We start from the raw sequence: 24,643 nt of genomic DNA on the forward strand, positions 1-24,643 counted from the left end.
CTGCGTTGGCGGGCGGACTCCTCCTCCACCTCGGCGGCTTCTCCAGCTCTTCGGCGGCCACCGGCAGGACCAGCCGGGCTGGGTCAGAGCAGCAGCTGGCGAGTCTTCTCATATGTCCCCAGGAAGATGAAGCCTCCCAGGCTGATGGCTGCCATCCGTGGGACAACACCTGCAAACAAGCTGAAGGCGAAGGAAAGGGGATTTCAGAGGATGAGTGAGGAGCGGATGCTGCATGGCTGGCTGCAGGGGCTTTGGGAAACAAAGCCAAGGAAAATTCTCTCTTGCTGGTTTCTTAAATCCCACCCTGCTGCTCACTGAAGGAACCTGTCTGGGCTTCCCTAACAGAGTACTCCCAAGCCTTGTGATTTTTAACCCCTCTCCACACTCCTCAGGTGCGGAAGCAAAGGTGCAGGAGGCTACAGGCCACGCTGCAGAAAGAGGAGCTCAGACACATCGCCACAAAAGGCCACAGACAGATGGGAAGCGTCCCAGCCTCCACTGCCCCCATCCAGCCTCGGCAGAGGGACCCCTTCTCTCTGCCAGGAGCTCCCCCGCCGCAGAGACAGCCCTGCTCACCGCAGCGGCTCATTCCCAATGACATCCAACGGGGGCCAGCAGGGAGGGAGCAGGAACGGCTGCGTGTTCAGCTGCCACAATTTTTAGGTGCCCTGATCCTAATAGTTCTTGGAAGTTAACAGGAAACTCGTGCAAAGCCAATTGCTCGACACATCTAAGCTCATAGTTGGTTTAACAACATCAGGATAGGCCAGTGTATCCTCCCAGAGGATTACAGGCTTCCTTTGTTGCAAGCAAGGATTAAACATTAGGCTCGAATCTGTTTGGCATCCCCCCGCCGATCTATCGCCTACACGGCAGGAGCCCTTCGCAGCACGCTCTGGCTGAGCTCCGCGGGGACGCTATCCTCGGATTTTTCCGCACGCTGTATGGTCCTGCTAGGAGAGTGTCCACGGTGGGACAAGGTGTAATTCCTGGTGAGACCGGGCTGCGTGGGAGACGCACCACTCCCAGGGCTGCTCAGGAGCTCTCTGCTCCCTGCCTGCGCCCGGCTACTCACGCTGTGCTGGGGAAACCTCTGGCTGCAGTAACTGGTTTTCGTTGTAATGAGCTTTGCTAAGGAGCCTGGAGCACACAGGCAGATGGAAACATTTTATGGCTTTACTAGACAGCAATTGGGTCTATTACCATAATGACAGCTTTAAAACACAGTAATTTGTACAAGGCATGTATGGACAGAGCGCTGATAGAGTAAATCCTATGGTGCAGCATCGCTCGCGAAACGCGCACCATCCTTCTCCCGAATTAGGCAGCCCTCATTACAGGAGCAGTGGCAGACATTCATTTACGGAACAGCCCACTCAAGACACAGCTATTACACAAACAAGGGCAGATAACTGAGTTACCCAGAAGCTGCATCCCTGGCAACCTCTATTACTAACCATCACTTCCAAGAATCCTGGCCCTGGTCTCCCCAGCTTCTCTTTCCCACCTACCACCCATGGCCTCTCGAATCCACGCCAGTGGGCACAGGTCTGCTATCTATTTGTATTTGCTATCTGCTTGTACAGATTTCACCTGGCACCCTGCCACTCCTCTCTCCCTGCCTTGGTCTTCCCTTTTGCTTAAGCAACTATCCCAGTTACTGCTCGGATCCAGCACCAAGGGCTGGAGGGCTTCACCCCCGCCTTCTCATCACCGACAGCTGCAATAAATGCACAGCATGTCAGCGACTGGGAAAGACCAAACGCAAGCTTTCAGGTACAGACGCATCACGCTCTCCCCAGCCGTGCGAGGAACGGCTCGGCAGGGGTCACAAATCCGGGAATCACATTTAAACCCCAGGGTGAGGCCTGGCTGCAGGTGTTATACCCACACCGTGTGCCCCCCCAACAGCGTGCATGCCCTCCAGGGTGCGGCTCTTCGTTTCAGGGTTCCCAGCCCAGCAATACACCTACTCCCATGGTTCCAGCAGCAAAGATGACATTTTTGGGCCACAACTCGGCAACCCAAAGCAAATTCTTTCTCAACAGAGACTAGCCCGGACCCCTGAAGCTACCCTTTGGAAGAGGCACTGCAGGGCCTAGACACAGCATGGAGGGGCCAGCGCTGAACGAGGTGCTGCATGCTCGGCCACAAAAGAGTCCGTATTACTCTCCAGACCAAAGATGTGGCCATGCTAAGAAAAAACATCACTTTCATCTGACTACAGCTTTGCACTGAGCTCACTCCTGTGGGCAGCTTGTGTTTTGCAAAGCCGCAAGCCCTGGGCACCGGGGCTGCTTTTGCCACTCACACTGGCGAGATCCGGCTCCGGAGAGCGGTGTGGTTTGTGCCCGCCGTGCCATGTCCACTCTGACGGGGAAGCTCGGCTGGTGCAAACTGCCAGCTCTGTCCCCATCTACACACATGCTGCGACAAGCCATCTCACCAGATTTATCAGTCAAATAACACTCGTCTTTCTCACCAATGAGTTGTGAAGTTTCATCCACAGCTTTCAAATGCCACCACCTCCTTGCGTGAAAAGCAGTCGGACAAGATGTAAACCTGCTTTCATATGAATGGCTCGTCTACCCTGCTGGCAGGAGCGAAGAGGCACACAGATCCACTCACCCCATCCCTATCCTACCTTCCGCTGCAGGCCTGGCTCTCCCCGGACAGAAAGGGATGTAAAATTTCTTGGCGTGAAGGAGAGGGATTTACTAGGTGCAGACCAGGAAGCTGAGCCCTGCGCTCTGGTTTTAATAAGGTGGCAATAAGCAATGTGTCTTTCTGCCCTCAGAATTCCTCCTCTTCAACTACGAGATTTATTAGAGGAGCCATAAATCATTTCATGTTGCAACTGGCCAAAAAAGCCCGACATTTTTATTGTTTTTGATTAATAGATTTATAATTGGCAGCAGGCATGGCAGCCTCTGCGTTTATTTTTCCCAAGACTTTCTTCCTTTTCCTTGCAGCTGACGCAGCTTGGCCTCCTTTACATGTTACTTTTTCTCCAGATTGCTTATTGTTTTGATTTCAATTGAATTGTGTTCGCTTTGGTCCTAGTCCACGGGTACTATCTTTAGGCAGAGTTTAATTTTGGGTTGTTTAGAAAAGGGCACTGCTGAAACACCCTGAAAAGAACACAAACATACATTTTTATTTTCTGCTGTTGGCTGGGGAAAGGGGGAGGTTTCCCCAGCCAAATCCATGCCTCTTCACACCCTTCAGAGTTCAACTGCCATCAGCAGCAGACGTGGCCTCACCTCTCCCAGTCAATTTCAAAACATGCCCTAGAGTCCACCACCCAAAACTCATCTACCGCCACATCACCTTGTCACCTCAAAGTGCAAACCTGAGACAACCCATCTCTGAGCGCTGCCGGGGGGCACAGCTGGACGTCTTCCTGGAATCGGTGTTCAGGAACTTCCTGCAATTTGTTTTGAATTATTTCCCACATGTGTAGAAAGAGGATTGAACTTTTATTAGTTGTGCGAGCAGAGATCAGATGTTAAGGGAAAATTATCTCCCGCAAAGCTGCGATGTGCATGCTGCTTCGAGCGACAGTTTACAAATGTTAAAACACCACCCTGAAAGTATGGGCCACATCAAGCGGATTGAAAACCTGTGAGAAATTACAGTGAAAAGCCCCAAGTAAAGCATTAAAAAAACCTCTGTTTCTCTTCCAGGCCAAGGGCAGGTGGGACACAAACCCTACTAAAGGAAGCACAGGCTCACGGACCGGAGGAGTTGTTTAAGACGTATATTCACTACAAATGGCCAATAACCGGTATGAGTCACGCACTCAAAGAGGGCGAGATGGCATAAATGAAGCAGGTGTCTGTAAAAATCAATAATAATTTATAAGCCCATAACACCTCAAAATGTTCTACCAACACTAGCAGAGGACTTTTTGTTCACAACACCGCTCCAATGTCAGAAGAGCAATTCTCCATTTCAGGAACAGGTAAAGCAAGGCAGCCAAGAGACTGGATCAACATCACCCCAGACTTCCCCCACCAGTCAGCAGAAAGCCCAGAACATGTCTACACCCTGGTCACAGTAGGAAAGCAGCCAGAGAGCTGCTATGCGGCTGCTCAGGCGTACTCTTTGCACTCAAGCCATCTCAGAAAACTTACATTTTTGCAACAAGTGCCTCACTGGAGAAATCCAAGTGGGCACATGCTCAAGGCCAGACCTGACGGGAGGCTCAAAGGACAAGTCAGGGTGCACATGGCTCCCTTCCTTCTGCTTCAGCTTGTCCTTGCTGCCGGCACCACACTGGCATCGCGTGCTCCGTCACCCTTCACAGTTAAGAACAGCGAATATAAAGGAACAGAGGAGAACCTTGCTGGTGTTTTCAAATCAGTAGGAAATTGCCAGGAGGAAAAAAAAACTGTCCGTAAGGGACATGTGGCTCCTATGTTGGCCTTCCCTAACGTCTCAGGCAGTGTGATTCACACACCTCACGATCAATCTGTGGCACTCACGGCCACAACACATTGTGCATGCCCAAAGTTTAAATGGCTACAAAACACAAATGCACACATTGATGGAGAAAAGTCCATTAAACACAAAGCCACCCTCACCTCCAAAGCCTGGAGCTAAGCTTAGAGATTGTACCACGGATAAATCCCCAATAATGACCCGTTTCTGTGCTCTTCCCTGGACATTGCTCACAGCCAGTGCTAAGGCGAGGACACTAGACCTCTCTGGAGGGACCTTCTTGTTCCTAGCTACCATGGGTACAGCAATTAAAAGTCTTTTCTGTATCACAGGATTTAAATATAAGCAGCCCATCCCATTCTCTCCTGCCCCCAACACAAAGAAACAACACACGAAATGTGCTTCTGCAGCATGTCCTTACCCTGAAAGGCCTTGTGTCCTCCAGATGCCACCGAGGGCAGCCAGAACATTCCCGCTAGCATTGCTGGAACCAGCCTGCACCACAGAAAGAGAGAGATTGGAAACTGCTGGCAGAGAGGTTTAGTTATTTACTGAGCACCCTGTCCCTGGTTAGTGCTACTTTACAGCAGTTACAGACATCCTAATAACCTCCTTACCCCAGGCACAGGCAAAAGCTCCTTGACTCCAGGAATAAGGCAAAGGGCAGAAAGGGAAACCGAGGCACAAAAGAACAAAATGATCACTTCGAGGTCACAGAGCTGGTTAGTTCAGAACTGGGTATCCAGTCCTTTCTGTATGACACTCAACTCTACGTCCAGCAGCTGACACTGGAGTAAGGATTTAATAAAAACACACTCTCAAAGCACCAACAAGCGACTTTGCTGCTCACTGCAAGAGGATTTCCTTGAGGTTTACTTAAAAAACACGAGTAGTGTTTTGCAAGTGAAAATTGCCTTGAGAGCAAAACAGAGGACAAACAGCAGGACTACAGACAATTAAATTTCATGTGTGATCTAGTTAGTGAGAGATAACTAATACAAAGATGCTGTCTGAATGGTCTCAGAACATCCCAAAGCACCATCATTCCCTTACCAATGCAGACCTGGTTGCTCAGCACAGCGGCAGACAGAAATGAAAGCCATTTCTGACAGTTTTACCACCCACACTATCCAAAGGCAAAGAAGCTGCAACAGGTACAACACCCAGCAATGAGATATACACCACATAGCAACATGGCGAGCGCAGATGTGCGTGACTTGGCTGGGGAGGTGCATGGCATCAACAAGAAGCATCCCCATACTGAGGGACATGAGCAATAGGGTAAAAACCATCCATACAAACTCCAGGATGCCTGACCTTTGCCAACACAACAGCTCTTTTCACGGCAGGGAAGGGACGAAGGCTTTTAGCTATGTGGCTGCTTAGCTCTGCTCTGAGGTCAGCAAGATGATGACAGGAACACTAAACGTACTAGCAATTTAACTACTTACTAAACTTACTGATCTTATAAGCAATCTTCCTTCTGCCCTGGTTGGCAGATGTAAGCCATCATGATCTCTGTGCCTTAAAATTTTAGAACAGAAAATCCGGTGCCAAGCCCACCTCAGAAAAGACACACACACACACTCAAGCCCAACCATTATCAAAAAACCAGAGGAATAAATCCCTGATAGGAAGTTTAACTTTGGGCATCTGACTCCGCGAGGATTTTCTCCTAAAGACACTGCACGAGACTCTGCAAGACTCTAGCACAAGCCCTTCTCAGCTCTTTTGTGAAAGGACCAGAAGAGCAATACGCAGAAAGGAACACAACAATTTGATTAGTTCTGCAGGCGGTACCTGTTCACATCTAATCCTGCCTTCGAGGACAAGAGCAGAAATCATTATTAATAGGTGCTGGATTTCATTCTGTAATGACCATACAGAAACTCTGGAACTACCCAAGCCATTCACCTGTGTGTCTGCTGGCCTTCTTTGCTCTTACCTTTGCCAACATAATTCTCGTCTTTGCTACATCGAGAGGTGTGGTGACTGCAGCTGCAAATCCACCTGAGCAAATTAAAATACCAAACACAAGTGAGACATTGTTGGTTGAATATGAATGCCACACTGCCTATAATTCCCATGACTGTTGTCAACACTGCTCCATTATTAATGCCTACAGCATGTTTCCTCACGTCAGAGTCCAGGTACATTTGTTGAAGGTCTGTACACAGAGTGTTTTATTCCTGTGTGTTGACTTAAGGAAAACAGCTCTATATTAGTTAACTGTAAATCCAAACACCCCATTGAGATTACTGTCCTTTTATTTTGGACTCTGTACATATGTGAACATATGAAGGTCGTAAGGATAATGGATTCCACTTCCAACACCTACAGACAAGTCTGAAAGGAAGAACCTGCTTACTCGTTTGCAGAGATCGGAAAATAAGCTCATCACACTGTGCTCTGCCTTGAGAATTAAAGTCTGACCATTCAAATGCTAGAAAAATAGAAAGAGAAGAAAGATGCTCTGCATCTGAAACACACATGCTTCAGGGGCAAAGCTATCCAGAAGATACAGACAGACTGGATCTGGACTTCAACTGTTAGACCTGGGATTCTGTTTCAAGGAAAAAAGACAAGCCAGTGTTTGGGATGGAGCTCATCTCCAACGAATGAAATCAGCTCCATTTTGGAAAACAACAATGTGAAGCTGCCCAAGGGTCTTTGGAAATTGTCAGAAATCTGCTGCCACAAGTGCCATCTTCCCCTCACGGATATTTTTATTCTCTCTAATCACTCCCAAACTTCACCCTTGGAGCTCATTACTTTCACTTGGAGCAGCCAGCTCAGCTGTGGCTTTCCTCCTGAAAGCCAGAAATCTTCAGCTTATCCATCTGCATGTCTCACCCACAAACGTGTGTGTGTGTGTGTCTCCATATTTTAACCCTGTGGCTACAGCCTGGCCTCCTGTGCTATCTAGGGACCAGCTTCGCTGCTTTTTCTCCCAGGATCTTATTCCCTTTGCCTTATTTCCCCATCCTAAAATTAACTCTAATCTCTCTCTCCCTCCTCAGTTCACAACATTTCAAGCAAGTAATTCATGCTGAGGAGGAGCCAAAGTGAAGGAAACTTCTAAAATGCAGAAGCAGCCCAGCAGTAAGTGAAGAAAGAAAGGGGAAGAAAGGGGGGGAGAAAAGAGAGAGAGACTTGTTCTGAAATCTTTCTTTCTTCTTCCTCTTGTTTTTTTTCTCTGGAGCTTGTATAAATCCTGTATCTGCTACAGCAGGGAACAAAGTGACTCCAAAGACTGAAGCCTACACAGTACCCAGGGAATAAGCTAAAAATAATCTATTTTCTGTTCCAAGTTTTATGGAATGTAGAAAAATTGATCTCTTTTTTCTTGGGATGGGAGAGGGGAAAAGCATTTCTTTTAAAACCTGTAAAGTAATGAAAAAATCCATCTTCCCCACTGGCTTGTGCTTTTACCTGCATCTCTCTTCTCTCAACCACCTTAGCTTTAACATATTAAAACCCTGCTTTATGTCAGAAAGGAGGTTGGGCCAGCTGGCACCCTACATTGACTTCTTACAGTTAATTAAGGAATGTCCCGTGACAGTTCAGGAGATGCAGTAAGGCACATGTGCAGTCCCCTGGATATCAAACAAGAATAGCAGGCAAGCCAAGTTAGCGAACAGCCCAAAACGCTGGGTTTAGGAGCAGCTGCTGCTCACGTAAGGTCGGCCCATCCGGTTCACTCTGCCGGAAGCTTTCTAGCAGTGATACCTCACTAAAAAGCAGAAAAATGGGTTGTGTTCAAGAAGCCAAAGCAGAAACTATGACCAAGTTAAACTAAAGTCCAGCCCATGCTTGGACCTTCTTTAAGGTCAAAAATCTTTTTATTGTGAGCCAGTTTTTGAGTAAGTGACCCAAAGGCTTTGAGAGAATGGTCTGGATAGAAACTTTGGTACTCAACAATGTATTTTTAGAACAGTAAAAATAATCTCCATGGAAAATAGTGGCTTTACAAGTCTGGATGTAGAAGCCCTTCCTTTGCCCACAGACCAAGATAAAATTAAACAGTGAACCACATGGCTGTCAGGCCTGTATCAAGCAAAAAATCTCAATGCATCACTCAGCTATAGAGTTGACAGTAACACTTTAATTCCCTTATCACATCCTGGTAATTTTTTATGCATTTGTTTCTAACAGTTTCTTACTGGCAGAAGCTTCAATCTTGGCTGATAGAGTGATTAGAACAAACACAATTTATCCTGATATGATGTTCCCAAATTCTTATCTAAAAGGTTTAATCAAGGCTGATTGGTTTTCATTTTTTCCCCAGCTAACATCTGGATCTTTCAGGCTTTTTTGTTAACATTTCAATGCTTCTTTTTCCATCCACTGGGAAGTATTTGGTACAGATTTACCAATCAATTCAGAATGACAACAGCAACAATAAAATGCTTCATAAGCACAACAAGCAGCAGGATAGCGGCTAAATTAAATGCAAGTTTGTGTATGCTTTACAAAAACACAAGATTAAAGCTAGCATTTGTTGGGAACTGCATTTTATTGAAGGCAGTGAGTCTGACAAAATGAATTTGCTCCAGCCTTAACCCTAAACGTCCAAGGTAATTTTAGAGTGACCTCTTCAACATTAGTACACAGGTATCTAAGAACAGGCTACAGCGCTAGTGAGGTACTGCTCAGTCCAACCTACTCTAGCTGGGTAAAGGAACTTAAACCATGACTGTTTCCAATCATCAGATTAATACAACAGATACAAACTAGTACAGCCAGAGTCTACTCCTTCAAAATAGGAGGGCTATTGTGCACTGTGCACTGCACTGTCTAGTACACAGTAAGGCCCAACACATCTTTAAATCACTCCTTTAGTCTATTCCTGCTAGAACTGCCACATAAGCCTGGAGTCTGCTCAACTAGTCAGCAACCAGGAAAAGCAGGTATCAAAGTATCAGGTGGGCAAGAAAGGCCCAGACACAGCCAGTGTTAACACTCCTAATCATTCCAGCTTCTCTGCAGAGCTAACAGAGAAAAAGGCACCTTTGCAGGCAGTCTGCACCCAGACAGACAGACTCACCAACTCGTTCCTGGAGAAGGTTCCTTTCTCCCTTGCCCTAGAAGGATCTGGTGATGACTTGGGCTCAGCAAGTAGACATAAAGATGGATTTTCACAAGTGAGAAGGCTCTTGGCTTGTTAATACTTCTAGCAGAGTGACAAAGTCCTCTATTGGGAAAATAAAACTTCATGCTGTAGTGGAAAATTCATCACCTGTCTCCCAAGAAGTTACAATGGACACTGTATATTCACACGTCAGCTGAGCAGCTAAACTTTACCAAACTCAGGGTGTTAAGCAGAAAATCCCTCTGCTACTCACACTTTCCCAGTGACCAGTTCTTGATGGAAGCGCTAGTGACAGACATCTGCAGAGAATGCTTTACCTTTATTTGGCAATAAGAACAAAAAGTCTTGAAGACTTAAGATATTCCCCTAGGTTCCTGCTGGCATTTCCTATCCTTTTTAGCTGTCATATGCAAATGAAAATTGAGAAGCATCAGAATAGAGTGAAATACTTCACCTGAGAACAATACATAACCCTAGGTCCTCGCAGTAAGGTGGCTGCCTGCAGAATTTGCTGCTGCTGCTATAGGAAAATGTTTCATGGGTTCTTTGATGCACTCCTCAAATAAGATCCTATGAAGGGAGGAAAACAAGTTCTTCTTCAGTCCCCGTATCTTTTTTTTCAGTACCATTTTAACTTCTCCTCACCCTTTCTAAAGAGTCAAGGGAACCCTTCAGGCCATCACAGGGGCTCCTCCTGATTCTGTATTTCTGTCATCTGGCCAGACCCCTAGCACTCTTTTCTGCAACACCAGCCCAGTTTGGTAGGTCAAGCTCATTTCAAGAGACAGGAACTTGTGCTTGACTAATGCCCTTGTTTGAATTAGCCCACCTTAGGAAAAGAAGAAAATGCAGGTTGAGCTGTATTATTGCCTGTCCTCATTACTATTTTCTGTACTGACATCTGAAGGTTACCCAGGACCGATTCAGGATTGAATCCCAAATCTGGGTTGAAAAACTGAATCGCACAGGTCCAATACTAAACCTCACAGCATCCTCTTACACTGACTGATTTCCAAGTTCATAAACGGTCTTTTTCAGAACTCTTTAATCAATCAGTTCTTATTTGAACTTTTATTTTATTGGTATTACATTAAATTTTTTTGAGAGGAAGTTTATTCTGGTCCTTTATCACTGTGGGAACAACACCCACCAATGGTAGAGCAAAGAAACCCAAGAACCTCTTTGAATTTCAGCAGAAATACCAAGAGGCAAAGCACTGCTCCTCCAGCAATATAACCAATTCAGGTTAGAAGCATGGTCTAAGCAGACACTGCAGGGAAATCTTGAGAACTATTCAAAAATTTATTCAGAGCTATAGAGTTAAAGAGGCTTTTAGACACAGTGTGTAATCTTGTCAGAGCCGATTAGATCAAAACAAAACTGATGGGAAGTCTTCCCTGTTAATGTGCAAAAAGCTCTCGTTAGTGCTTTATTATTCACTAGGCTTGCACCTCCATTCTCGGTGACTTTGTCACCACAGAGCATTAATTATTAATGTTAAGCCACAGTTTTTTACAGTAGGGAGAAAGAAGGCGTCTTTAACAGAGGCAATTTTCAATCACATTAAATGGATGCTCAGGTTCTTTGAGAAGCTGGAGCTGCCCCACTGCTCCAGGGCAGGACTTTGCTTTCCCAACAGCCAATGCCCAATGGCAGGATTTCCTTGCCACTGGCCCAGTTCCACACAGGGCATACAAAAACCACCCAGAGGCTCTCCTGGGACAGCCTGCCTTGGTACGTTGCAGGGTTGGGATGCAGTGGTCCAGACAGACAGCCTAAGCCCAGAGAAGACTCTGGCTTGGGGTGCAACCACTATCATGCCTGGCCTGCCTGCAGCATGGGGACATGCTTCCCTCCTCTGCCTCCAGCCTGCCAAAGCCAGTGCCCAAATCTGGACTGGTGTCCAAACAGCCCAGGCATGAGGCAAGGTTTGGTTCAAATGCAACCTTGGGTTTAAAATACCATGTACATCTACCCTTGGGTTCCTCCCCACCGACTGCCCAGATATCACCTTCTCTCACTCCCCGACTGCTCCAAACATCTCCTCTAGTTAAGACACCAGAGATGATGATAAAGCTGGACAAGGCCTCCAGGGATTAAATTATTAACAGATGAAACAGAGAGGATTCCAAATCTCTGATATTTATGCTCATGCCTATTACGTTTCTATAAAAAGCCCATGGATCGCATACATACATCTTACACATGTGCGCTCAACAAGGAAGAGCCGGGCCTCTCACAGCACTTTGGCTGAAATCACTGCCATTTCACAGGCACTGGGGACGAAATTCAATATATTGTTGCTCTTTGTTCTGTCTTCGCCAAATAATCAGTTATGATTTAGCTAGGAAGTAACCAACACACATAGACACACACATATATGTGTGTGCGCGCCATAAAGGGAAGCCAAACAGGACTTTTCTTTCAGTTTGTTTCAGCTTATTACTCTGCCCCTCAGGACCTCTAACGTATTTTTAGAAAGTATTGAATTCAAGCAAAGAACACAGGAGAAAAGCATGTCTGTGTGATTTCACCATCCCACTACTACCATGGTGGCATTTGACAGCATCTCTGTGTTTAAAGGTTGTTTTTTGGATAATCTTCTCCTTTTAAGGTTTATATTACATGATGATTTTAAATCACTCGGATGCACATATCCATCTTATTTTATTCACAGGGTACTGGTGAGGTTTTGATTGCTTTGTTTTGGGGTGGAAAGAAAGGGATAAAGAGTTTGGTCTGGTTTTTCTTCCCTCATTTGAAGCTATATGTAGGTAGTTAATTTTTAACTGTGGAATCCATTCTTCAGAAAGCAGGAAATTATTTTTCCACTGCCTCCATTCAGCAAGACGGCTAAATATTTTCACTGAAACAGAATGGATGCAGTACCGGATTAGATCAATACAGGGCCTGCCTGTTATACGTCTGCAGAGGGAGGCAATGGAGATGGAAGGAGAAGGTTCTGATCCAAAAAGGGTTGAACCTCCTAAGTTTTGAAGCAGGTCTCAAAGGAGACATGAGAGAGAAAGGTTAAAATACTGTTGGTGAAAAGGAAAGAATGGGGAAAGAAAGAACAAAGAAGGAAAACCAGGCTGGAGGAAGTGAAGCTAGAAGGATAATGCAGAATATGTATCATCACCAATTACAACACAATCTACAAAATAGCACTCCAGCTCTGCAAAGATTTATGCTTGGGCAATAGAGCCTATGAAGACATCCAGGCTGAATTACCTCATCTACTACCACCATGAACGTGGAAGTCTCTGTGCTGCTCCACAGAGGACCCGGTGTGTCCTTCAGCACTAAGCGTTAGGTCTCCCCAGTGCCTGCCAAAGGGCAGCGAAGCGTTCATGCACAACTGTGCCTCTGGAAGCTCCTTCTGCAACGTTTCTGCTAGAAAGCGAGCGGACACTACCGCACATCCATCAAAGAGTAGCATGTCCAAGCACAACTGGTCAGAATCAAGACATACAGAGGAAGAAATGGAGGCACTGGGCTAAACTTCCAATTGAGGCACCAAATTGGACTTCAGGAAATTACTCCGCAAGGCCTTGGGTAAATCAGATAACCTTTCCAGCTCTCTGAACATGCCTGAACACAGTTATTTCAGTTATTGTATCAATCTGACTGTAAAGAAATCAACAGAGCTAAATTAATGATCCCCTATCACACCTGCAGACTTAAGATTGCATTTTAAAGCATTTTTAGTCTGATAGCTTGTTTTGTTTCAAAACAAAAATGAACGATCTGCTTCAATTGCTCAGATTTTGTTTGCATGGATTTGATGAAGTCAGTGTAAAATCCAATAGTAGACCAAATTTTAAGCAGAATAAAACTCCCTTCCCATCACATAAACATAGAAAATACAGCTGGGCAAGACCACAAGAGATCATCTAAAATATTCCCTCTGTCCCCAAATGGAATCAATTCTACCTAAACCATTCCCTCACAGCTCACATACCCAATCTACTAAACCGTGTGCAGTTACAGCCATGCACCCTCTCTTAGTCGTGCAGTTACAGCGCCCATCAAAATGAAGCCTCAGTCTCTGCTGGAATTCTGCTGCTATTAATACTTCAATTCCCCTAACAGAGCTTATTTTAAAAAAATTACATACGATGTAATAGCTCTGATTTTGTAAGCCATCAAAGAACAAGCTTTGCTTTTGATAATCTCTATTTCAAGAAAAGCTATAATTTCTCTTTAAACAGGATTTATTTTTTCCACATACTCTGTTACTGGTTTGGAATCTCAAAATGTGTTTTAGCTCCTTGGGGAAAAGCTCTGGCTATCCATCTCTTAACTACTAATCTGTTTTTTCTATTAAGACAGTTGAGTCTCTCCTCCCTCAAACTTGTCAGCTATACTGATGAGTCATTAATTGATTTTTTTTTCTCTTTTTTTTTTTTTTTTTTGAAACAACTACAGTAGGCTGAAATCAAGCAAGAAGCCTACTGAAGAATTCAATTAACTTCTGGCTTGTTTGGTAATAAATAGTGCAGTATTGTATTCTGCCACTCTTTATTCTTGTTCTAGTGTCTGGAGATTGCCCAGATGTTTCGTCCTCCGTTTTTTTTTGCTGCGGAAGGCTTTTGCCTCCGGGCTGTGCAGTGCTAGCCTCTGCTCTCCTGACTCTAGTTAATCTACATGGCTGTCAGAGCTGTCACATGAATGGTGAATCATGGCCTCTTGCTGCAATCACTTCAACCCCTGGGGAAGTGCTCAGAGCAGACAGCTGCACAAACCCCCACCCAAGCAAAGTTTCTCCTGGATGAGGATTTTACAAATCAACTTTGAAATAATCGCAAAGCCTGACTGACAGGCCCCTGGTTTTTAAATAACAGAAATTTGTCAAAAACAAATTGGTTGTCTTTCAAACAGACACCCTGTTTGAGTCTTTTTTTTTTACCCCTTCTCTCTCCTTTGCTGACTTTCCTATTTCCAGACAACAACTGGATCCGTTTTCTTCTAAACAAACTTGAATTACAAAGGAATGTTGTTCTGCTATACTTAATAGATTTGCACATTTTTCCCTTTCTTCTTTAGTCTTTCCCAGTATAACATATAATCCTTTGCACCTGCAAAAGCTCCACAGACTGCTGACTGCCAAGAATCCACCACGTGACCCCGCTTCCATGACCAGAGATCCTGTGTTTAAAGAGAAAGGAAAATAAAAAGTTATTAAATGTTTGAATCTATCTGATCCCCATGTGAGTTAACTCCAAGGATGGGAACTTAAGTGAAAAGCTATTTTTGTGGCATTTTTCAGTGATGTAATAAGTGATTTTTCCCAAGGAACTTGTGTACTTGAACGAGCAGATGGAGTCAGAAAGATGTCTGGAACTAAGGAGGGCTTGAAGCAAATTGCTTTCAGGGATTTCATATGCATGTATTTAAGCCTGTGGCCATGCAACTTTGCAAATATTTTGTGAATTTATTTTCTTTTTGGCAAATAAAACAGTGCAAAGCAAAACACTGAGCGGGGAGGCAGCATGCAAGAACCAATACCACTTCAGCCCATTTAAAATGAACAGTCCCCAGCGCAGTGAGACACAAGTCCTGTTTGCTCTCCTACATTTCTTAAACCAACCCTTCCCCTCGCACTCCTAAAAAAACCCCATCGTTAAGAAATTACTCTTATCACTCCCATTATATCCCAAAGCAGGTGTGTCTCTGTTTTCCACTTGGCGTCATTAGGGACCACACACCCTTCTCTCCACTGCTCCCACACACCATGCTCCAATCCATTTAACTCACAGCATCATTTAAACATGCACATTTAAAACCACCACCAAGAATGGTGCCTTTCAAAAAACACATATCAAGAATCATGTCAAACAGTTTGATGAGTCAGATCGGTATCAGCAACAAAGGCCAATGTATGCTGGGATGGTTTTTATTATGCCAGCTACGGTCACTTTGCTCTCTCCTCCTCCACCACTCCATCACCCCTTTCCCATCTCCTGAAATGCTTAACACTGGAAGTTCTCTGGAGGAGAATTTTCTGGTTTATGATTTGAGGACCAGTGCTGAGCAAAAAGGGATGGGATCCATGGCCCTTCTCACGGCTACCACAGAGAAATCAGTAATTTTATTTTATAGCTGTGGCACTATCTCATTCTTTTTAAAGCCGTATTACTTCTATACCATAAAATCTTCTTGAAAGCAACCTGATAGCTGTGCTAAGCTGAGATATTGCTCTCAGGCTCCCAGTCTGCAGTACAGCCACTTTCCACCAGGGCACAAAAACTCCCTTCTCTCATTTGCTGACTCTTCATTTAACACGTTGTCCTTGCAACTTGCTTCTTCCAACTTGGCTGCTGGTTATATTTCAGTTGAATGTTTTAAAAATCAAACTGTTCAAGCAACAATGGCCAGCCACAATGTTGTTTGGTATCCTGCCACAGCTAAATAGCTGCAGCTCTGCTGTACGAAAGCACTAAAGGGATTTCAGTCTCTTTAATGCTAGCCATTCTTTTCCTGGTGTTTTCAGTATGGGCTTCTATTCTGCTGTCACCCACAGCAGAAACTGATTTTCATCTTCTAAATAAATAAATAGGGATTCATAATTCTTCAAACTCGTAAGATGCTTTTCTGGAATAACTTACACTCTTTGGAGACACAGTTTTCTTGCGAATCGGTCCTGCTGGATGAAGGACACACGCCCCCCTAAGACAAAGGGTGCCACGCTCCAAAGCATCTAGGTATTGTTGAAGTATAAATCCCACCTTCAAAACCCATTTTCAAAACACTTCAGGTGCTTAAGAAATCTCAAATTGAAAGTCAGGGTTTAGAACTTCAACTGCTGGAGCCACTTGGTAAAACCAGAATTACTGTATTTTTAAATTAAATGTTCTCCAAATGTGTATACACCTACAACTAAACCCGAGAACTCAGAACAGTAACTTCTGTCATGCAAAAAGCACTGTGGAAGATTGCTGGAGGACTATGAGGAAAACCAGCACATTAATACAGACATTCACGGCTTTGCCAGAAGCCCAGCCAATTCTCAGTCATGCTGGGGTTTTATGGTAATGGCATTGTCCAAAGAAGTAGGAAAAGGTCACTCTTATTTGTTGGCATGTAGCTCTGAAATCTAGTTGCTGATAAAGCCTGGCTTCCCAGTACAGTTCTGCACAAAGAGCCTTTGCCAAGCAAGACAAACGGTAATGAATTCCCATCCATTATGCCTGCAAATTGACAACAGGTATTTGCAACAGTCATGCAATACGGAAAATTGTTTAGAAGGGTGGAGCCAGGAACAGTTCAATTAAATTAGGGAAAAGGAGAATTGAGGCTGGAGAACAGGAAGAAAATTCCCCAACAGTGAGGTCTACTAAACAGCGGAGCCAGCCTCCCTAGGGAGGAGAGGAAAGCCCTCTCCTTTGAGTCATTTAAAAATAGAACTGGAGAAGGCACTCAAGACTGTACTGTGGGGAATAATCCTGCTTTGGCAAGGGCAGGATGAGATGACTTCATGCATTTCTTTCCATCTCTGATTTCGGTGATTCACCCAGAGCTCCAAACCTGAACATGCCGAAGAGCAAGAGAGAAGCAGGGCGTGAGGACATTATCCCGGAGGAAGCCGAGAGGAGAAAGTGTCACAGGACCAAGAGGACCGGCAGGACTCTGGCCCAAATTCTTTCTAACCACACTCACGCTTCGGGCCAAGATGATGTGCTGAAGGTCACACATGTTTTCTCTCATAGCCCATGGACCCACTAATTGACAGGGCTTTGTGGTAAGTTGGGCTTCTAAGTTCTTCAAAAACACTCGCCTTTGTGCTGCGCTGAGTATGGTTTTAATACTATTAACACAGGGCAAAGCACAGAAGCTATCAGAGGCTTGTAGATATAGGTAATAACAACACCACTGTAAAACTGGGGCTGCATTCTTGAAATACTGGCTTTATACACATATCCCTAAAACATCGACTTTGGACAGAACACTGGTTATTTGCAGTGATGCAGTGCCTAGATCACGCTCCGCCATCCTAGATGTGCACAAATTCATAAGAGCCTTCCCTCAGTCACTTCCAGTCAGGGGGATAATGGCGAGAGCTCAGGTCACACAGAAGATGGGTGTCAGAGGCAGGTTTAGAGCCCATGGGCCACTGCTCCCTGCTTGGGGCCTCCAAACAGGGCAGAAGTGTCCACATAACGCCTGCAGAAGCCCTGCAATTATGCTGCTTTTCCTACACATGCTCTTTCAATATAAAACATAAACCAGGAATTACGAGCAATACGACTGCAACAATTGCATCAGCCTGGTTTCCCCACCACCACCACCAAATGGCTCCTACCTGCTTACACTGTGCTCCTCCTGCAGAAGGCAGCAGGAGATAACGAGACTTTTCCAGGGCAATACCCATTCCCACTACTATTCACAGCCTAGGAAAGCAAAATGACAAGGAGCACATTACATGAAAGCGGGCCGCCATGCCAAGCCTGTGTCATGTGTATTCTATTAGGCTGAAGGCTGAATAGAAGACTTTGTTTTCCACTTCAAAGGACCCCATCCCAATCTCTCGCTCTTCCCTTATGAATAACAAATTGGAAATAAATCTTCTGGCTGAAGCGCATGGAAACTCGTACAGTTGGGGCCCTCTGCAGCTTCCCAGCTCAATCACATGCTAATTTTTTTTGTAAACACTTTTATGTGATATGTATGTAAATCTCGCTGTGCATTGCCGCACCGTGTAAAGCAACACAGTGGGTGTGTCCTCAAGGGATGGGACACAGTGGGAAGCCTGAATGCACATTTCCAATTATTCACAGGGATAATGTTTGCAGAGAAGGGTCAAGTTTTCTACGTCGGCAGAACCTTACTTTTCTTCCTAACAATCCCATTTCATAGGCCAGTGTCCTCTACTTCTCACCACAAATGTTATTTAGCTCTTTTCATACTGAGAATACAAGGACACCCCATTTTTCTAGGCAGAAGGCACACTGGAAAAGTCACTCTTAGGATATACCAAAGGCCTTTCAATCTAAAAAACAAAGAAAAAAAGAAAAGATTACCACTGCTTTTAAATACAGAGGGGAAGTATATGGTGCCCACAAACATGGGCTCCTCATGTGTTGAGGACACCTGGCCTCCAGATGGCCAATAACCTTTAACTAGTTCACACAACTCCTTACCTGTGCGTGCCTGTCACCTTTGCCTTACGTTTGTGGTAAAAGTTTGGGGTAGAGATCATCCGTCAGCTTTGTGCACCCAACGCAGTTGTGTCTTGGTCTATATTCAGGACACCTATGCTATGGTGATCCTGGGAAAGTGCAACACTCGCATCTCTCTCAAACCTGATGACCAGACCAACACCCCAAACGCTGCAGGAAGCATCGCAGAGAATGAGACAACTCTGCCTCGGCCTTGCTATTCTTCAGGCACTAAGAGGCTAGCAGACCTCATGGCATACACTAAACTTAAGGCCTGCACCTGAGTAAATATTACAGTTCACTCCAATCATAAGCATCTGTAGTATTTCTACATACCCCTCTGTTCAAGGCAGTGTTCTACTTCATGATAACAGAGCAGAGAAAAATCTCTCCAAATTAATCACACGGATTTGTGTGCATGTGCAGTCCTGCAGACTGAGGAAAGAAAAGCAATTTTCATGCTTGCCTTTGCTACTAGGTATTTTACTTGCAACGTGGCATTCTGCATGGCTGATCCTTACAGATGCATGGCACATTAGCTACAGGAGAAGCAAAAAATTCATAAGCTGATTGCCGTTTCTATACATAAAGTCAAAAAGCATAGAGCCAAACGTCTTCCCTAGTGAATTTTTATGTGCATATGTGCAGCATATGTGCAGTACATGTGCGTATTATCTTGCAGGAAACATGCAAGCCCAAACATGGGAAAAATTCAATGATCTAAGTTCACTGTTAACATAAACGTTGAGACTCCATCCACACTAATGGCGTTGTGCTCACTTAGGCCAGTACTGAATTTGGCCCTAGAATTAAACCCACTCAAATCCTAGAAAAATTGAGAGAAAGAGAACAAAAGTTGGCCTACATGCAACAGCATATTTTTCATGTTAAAAGCACTTCACTCCCTTTTTCTCCCCATATAATACTGCATTGATGTCTGTGACCCATTTGGACGTAAATCAAAATGGATGTGCTAAAAGCCTGGTTAAAAAAAATGTCTTCGAAACAGCGTTCCCATGGCAAGGCAGTACATAATATGCCAGCTACACTCAGTTTCCATGGCACAAAGAGCCATATATGTGTCTGGGGAGGAAAATGCACTTCTGAAAAATCACTTCGAAGTTAGGACGGCTTTCCTTGAGCATCTGCACTGCTACTACCTGCTAATAAATCTGTGCTTCATGCAGGCTGGTGTGAATAAATTACATGGAAGAATTACATGAGTCTTTTAAGGTTCTTCAGCAAGAAGGAAGTGTCCGAATCAAATTGTGAGCCCTTCACATTGATTACTTCTATATTCTACCAAACGTCCCCAGATGTCATTGGCAAGCTCAGCGACTTCTAGAGAACCACTTGTGGTCGAGGCATAACCAAGAGCATCACAATCTGGCTCTGTATCTACAGACTGCACGAGTTTGTTTTACTTCTGCCGTTTTAAATGCTGCATTGATGATCCAAGACCATCTGACTTTCTCAAACGTGTCTGCAGTGCTCTAAGTAAGGATTGCATTTGTTTCTTTCTCTTTGGTGCAGATGGCGTATAGCATTCCTTCGACTGTGCTTCAAGACTGTGTGAATGACACTTATTGTGACACTAATAAAGGGAGGGCTGTTTGCTGAACAGCTGTTGGGTACATTGTTCTTTTGTGAGAAAAATGCAGCCGTTATGCTAATGGCATGCACACGCCGCATTGGCCGCAAGTTACATCACGCCTCGAAACACCACCATGGAAATCTGTTTTCCCGATACAGCACCTAAGCAAATGGCAGACACGTTAGTGTTATTTAACGATTAGGACTTAATCCCTAAATCAGCCCGATCGTTACTCAAAGAGGGAGCGAGGTATGGTAGAACACTTACTACACTGCCTGCAAGGAAATGGGTTTAAAGCCGGGCCTGGGTTTCATTTACTCTTGACTTATATGCAGCTGAGCCCAGCAGAAAAGAAATACTAGACTGCTTCTCCAGGAAAAAAGGAAAGCTGTCACCTACCTATAGAGCAGGGAAAGCCATTTTAGGCCCAGTTTGGCTACATTCCTCTATTTTCTACTTACCGTGTTAAACAGCAACAGATTCGATTGTAAATTTTAGGAGGGAAATAGCATGTGGTTTATTGTTTCAGTGGTGGAGTTATAAACACATATTACTGCGGAGAACCCCAGCTGCCTGGGCAGAAGCATTCTGTAAACTTTTCATTCTTATTAACTTTAAAAATCAGGTGCAATGAGCTCCAACCAAGATTAGAGTCCTCACCCTCCATGGAAAGCCACCAAGCAGTCTTTGCACAGCATGCTTCAAGGTATATCTCAAAGGTATATCTGCACAGACACCTACAAGCAAGGCTGAACCCACCCTCGAACCAGACTTGTTCACACCCTATACTGCCTATACCAGCCCCCAGAAGTTGAGCTCTCTGGAGTGGGGGGACCAGCAGAACCAAGCAAACGAGTACACGTGCCAATGCCTTCACGTAGATCTGCAGTCCAGTCCACCAGCAGATTTCCCAAGCTCTGTTCCTGTCAACACAAGCGCCTTGTGCCTGGGGTGGCAGATGAACCTGGTCAGAAAACAAGGAACCTGAGAAGTGTAAGCCCAATCCCAAGCCTGCTCTCCATCATGTGGGCAGAAACCAGTTTAGGAGCAACACGGAGAACTTCTGTTCTGACCCAACCAACCTTCTGCTATTGCTTAGCCTCACAGGTGAACGGCTGGACTCTCCCCATTCTCTTTACTGCGATGCCCCGCTTATTTTACAGGGTGGAAATGTGCCTGCGCGTACTCTTCAAACCATTCTCTTCTCCTGAAGCCACCAAAGCATTCCTCTGCTTGTTCAGCATCTTACACCACTATCACATGCCACCATAGTCATTACAAAATCCCACAAGAGACCTGCCCATGTATCTCAGCTCCCTGTCTCTAGCTATTGCCTCTGAAGGTCCAACCAAATATCTCTCTTTGTAAAACAGCTGTTAATTTGTGAGTCTTACAGATTTGAGAAAATTATCTTATTGCTAAAGCCAGTGACAAAAAAACCACATGGGCTCACTGTAGCTGCAGAAAGTCTAAGAGCTTTAGGTTTTGCCCAGCACCGAGACAAAGAGGGAAATCCTGGCCCCACTGAGTGCCAGAAGAGCCAGAACATCACCTTGAGCATGGTCAGTCCAAGATTTTTATCCTTCCTTGCAGGTCCTGGGCCAGCGGAGCAGCACAGTTTGTGCCAGCCCTCCCAGAGAGGCTGCGTGTGCAAGAGCAGGACTCACTGGCACACACAGTCTGCAGGGTGAAATCAGCCTGATCCTGACATTATATAGTCTTAGCAACATCCAAATGTCTCATCTCAGAATTGGACGCATCTAATGAAAAAGACAAAAGGTTCCCAGGATAGTAGGTTTGTTTTCCCTCCTTAAAAAAAACAACCAAACAAACAAAAAATCCCTTATTTTTCCAGTCGACTCATTTGAGACCTATGTCCTCCTGTCCTGCCTGTTCCTTCCCTCCTCACTGGCTACCAGACCCTTTTCTCCAGACGTACAATACATTTGGTCTATAAAGAGAGCATTCTCCATGTACAGCTGCGTTGGAGTAACTCTCAGAGGCTCTGAAGCGCAGCCAACATGCAGAAATATAAAACCCAAGAGGACTGAGTCTTGTTTCATCTGAGACGGGTTTATCTTACGCTGTTCTCTGAGGGAGCTGACCATTTCCACTCAGACATAAGAAGCAGGCATTTTTGACAATATGTTTCTGAACTCAAACGCAACCAGAGGGTCTTGATTTTGTGGGGGTTTTTTTTAAACTCCATTTTGTTGAAAAAAACCCAATGCCCTGTATTTCTGCAATATTCCCACAGCAGAAATTAAAGTCTTTTTTCTCAGTTAGGTCTAAAAGAGAAAAATTATGGATTAAAACACCACATGAAACAAATGATAAATCATTTATGTGCAGCTGGTAGGTACTCAGATATGATATTTAGAAGTGCTGAATAAAACACCTGAACAGAGCAGAAGAGAAGATCGCACAGAAGGAATGAACTCCACAGTGCTACAAGCCATCTGAGCGGAGACTCACCCTGGCAGCAGGGTGAAAGCAAGCGAGCAGCGCCAGACTCCCTGTAACCCACCAAATTTCAGGCCAAATACACAGACCCTGTAATTTGAAATTCCCACAATGAAGAATACACATATAGTACTTCCAAAGCAAGTTACTGAGGCACCCTGGAAATTCCAGGGCAGCATACAAGGGGACTGTATCTTACGACGTTATTCCAAAACTTGATCTAATACGGAAGGCAGTGTGCTCGGCTGGCATTTGGGAAGCACACAACTATGTTCTGCTGCCTTTCTTCACAGCCAGCTGGCTTTGAGATGGGATCAGAAGCATTAGCCCCACCCACAAGAACCCAAACCTGATCAAACTGCCACAGTGGTAATCAGCCATGGTGCTCCTCCGAGGGTTGGTGTAACAGAAAGTGAATGAAATTAGAAATGCCCTTTCTTTTCCTGAACTCTGAGAAGACTTCAAAATTGTTTTAGCTGTAAGGCTTGGGCTAAAAAGACAGAGAAGCACTGCACTACCTCACCCTAGCAGAGAATTACAGTGTCTGTCCTGAAATTTGATACATCATAGAACAGTTTCCTTCTCCCCTTTAGTTTATTCCTTCTCCCCTTATTGTATCAATAATCTGTGCCTAACTCAAAATATGGAAAAATGAAGAATTGGGAAGGGAAAGGACATTAAGCATGCTACCTACATCCAAAAAAAAGGAGTTTTCTTTTTTATTAAAATCAGCATCATTTCTTTACTGTTGTTTCTTGACTCACTGTGATCTAAGAAATGAGTCTATTGACTGTTTCTATATTGTGTGTTCACCTGAGTAACTGAAAATAAAACCAGTATTTGAAGCAGTATCTATTCCTTGCTAATTACTGCAATAGCCCCTTTTCCAGCACACACAGTGTAACTAACCCTATAGTTCAGTAATCTATACAAGGTTCTCTCTTCTTCTTCTAACTTAGTTCAGTGCATGATATGCAAGTTTACTCTCACATGGGACAGATGATCTACATTCACAGACAGAAGAAAACTGTGCATATAAACTATGTGGCTAAAGCCTGCTGGAAGCATAAAGAATAACCACAGCAGCTTGGAGCAAAGCAGGAAGAGAAAATGGGATATAGAAACACCTGATCTGCTGCCTACAACAAGCCTTTATTAGGCTTCTTCAAGCGTAACACCCGCTGCTGGCTGCAGCCAGCACATATGTGAAGGAAAAGGAAACTCTTTTCTTCTTCCATGTGCCTTGCTAGCTGGCCTTTACAGTGGAAAGATATTTTTCCTCATTTTTATGGTGATTAGCTTGTTTGGGGAATTATAAGACTGAGTCTATCATCCATCAGCTTATGTAACTTTGTACTAATGTTTTTAAAAATGACACAGCCACACCACTTGCTCTGTTCTCCTCTGTGAGATGATCCACACACATCATACACTACTGCTCCCGCAATTACTTTCTCAAGTAATCCCATTAATACAGTGCAGAATAGTCCCTCAGACATTATCTAACCAACAGCTTCAGTAAATTCTTCTGTGTTCAGGCTGCGCGCCATTTGTCTCTTGTCCTTTGCATTCCTATCTCTTCTTAATGACTGTCTCTTCACGCACCCGTGAGAAGCCCTAGCCTGAATCGTACTCCTGTTGATGCTACTGGCCACATCCAGCCCGTTGATGGGACCATGTTTTTTCTCCTTTGTTGTACTGCCAGGGCAATCTTTTTTAAGAGCTTCATTCAGATAAACAAAATGTATTCTGCTTTCACTGCCTGGCTTTGATGTGACAAACCTTGAGCTCTCTCCATGTGTTGAGCCAAAGTGAGTGGAGCATGCAATACTGATTTTTGCCATTTTCTAGTCTTGGTTCCACAGTCAGAAGAATATATTGCAACTGGTCCGT

General features: G+C 44.6%; 1 protein-coding gene across 1 annotated transcript in view; it reads right to left on the bottom strand.

Moving 5' to 3' along the window:
• Positions 1–83: 83 nt before the first annotated feature.
• Positions 84–24,643, bottom strand: part of SLC25A26 (solute carrier family 25 (S-adenosylmethionine carrier), member 26) — a gene marked incomplete at its 5' end in the record, with an annotated part of 86,492 nt that continues 61,932 nt past the window's right edge. Inside the window, 4 exons of the mRNA XM_009581061.1 lie at positions 84–180; positions 4,865–4,938; positions 6,389–6,453; positions 14,614–14,683. Of these exons, the coding sequence (XP_009579356.1) occupies positions 84–180; positions 4,865–4,938; positions 6,389–6,453; positions 14,614–14,683 (306 nt within the window). The remainder of the gene's footprint in view (positions 181–4,864; positions 4,939–6,388; positions 6,454–14,613; positions 14,684–24,643) is intronic.

This window comes from Fulmarus glacialis, unplaced genomic scaffold (assembly GCF_000690835.1).
Source record: "Fulmarus glacialis isolate BGI_N327 unplaced genomic scaffold, ASM69083v1 scaffold10197, whole genome shotgun sequence".
NCBI lineage: Eukaryota > Metazoa > Chordata > Aves > Procellariiformes > Procellariidae > Fulmarus > Fulmarus glacialis.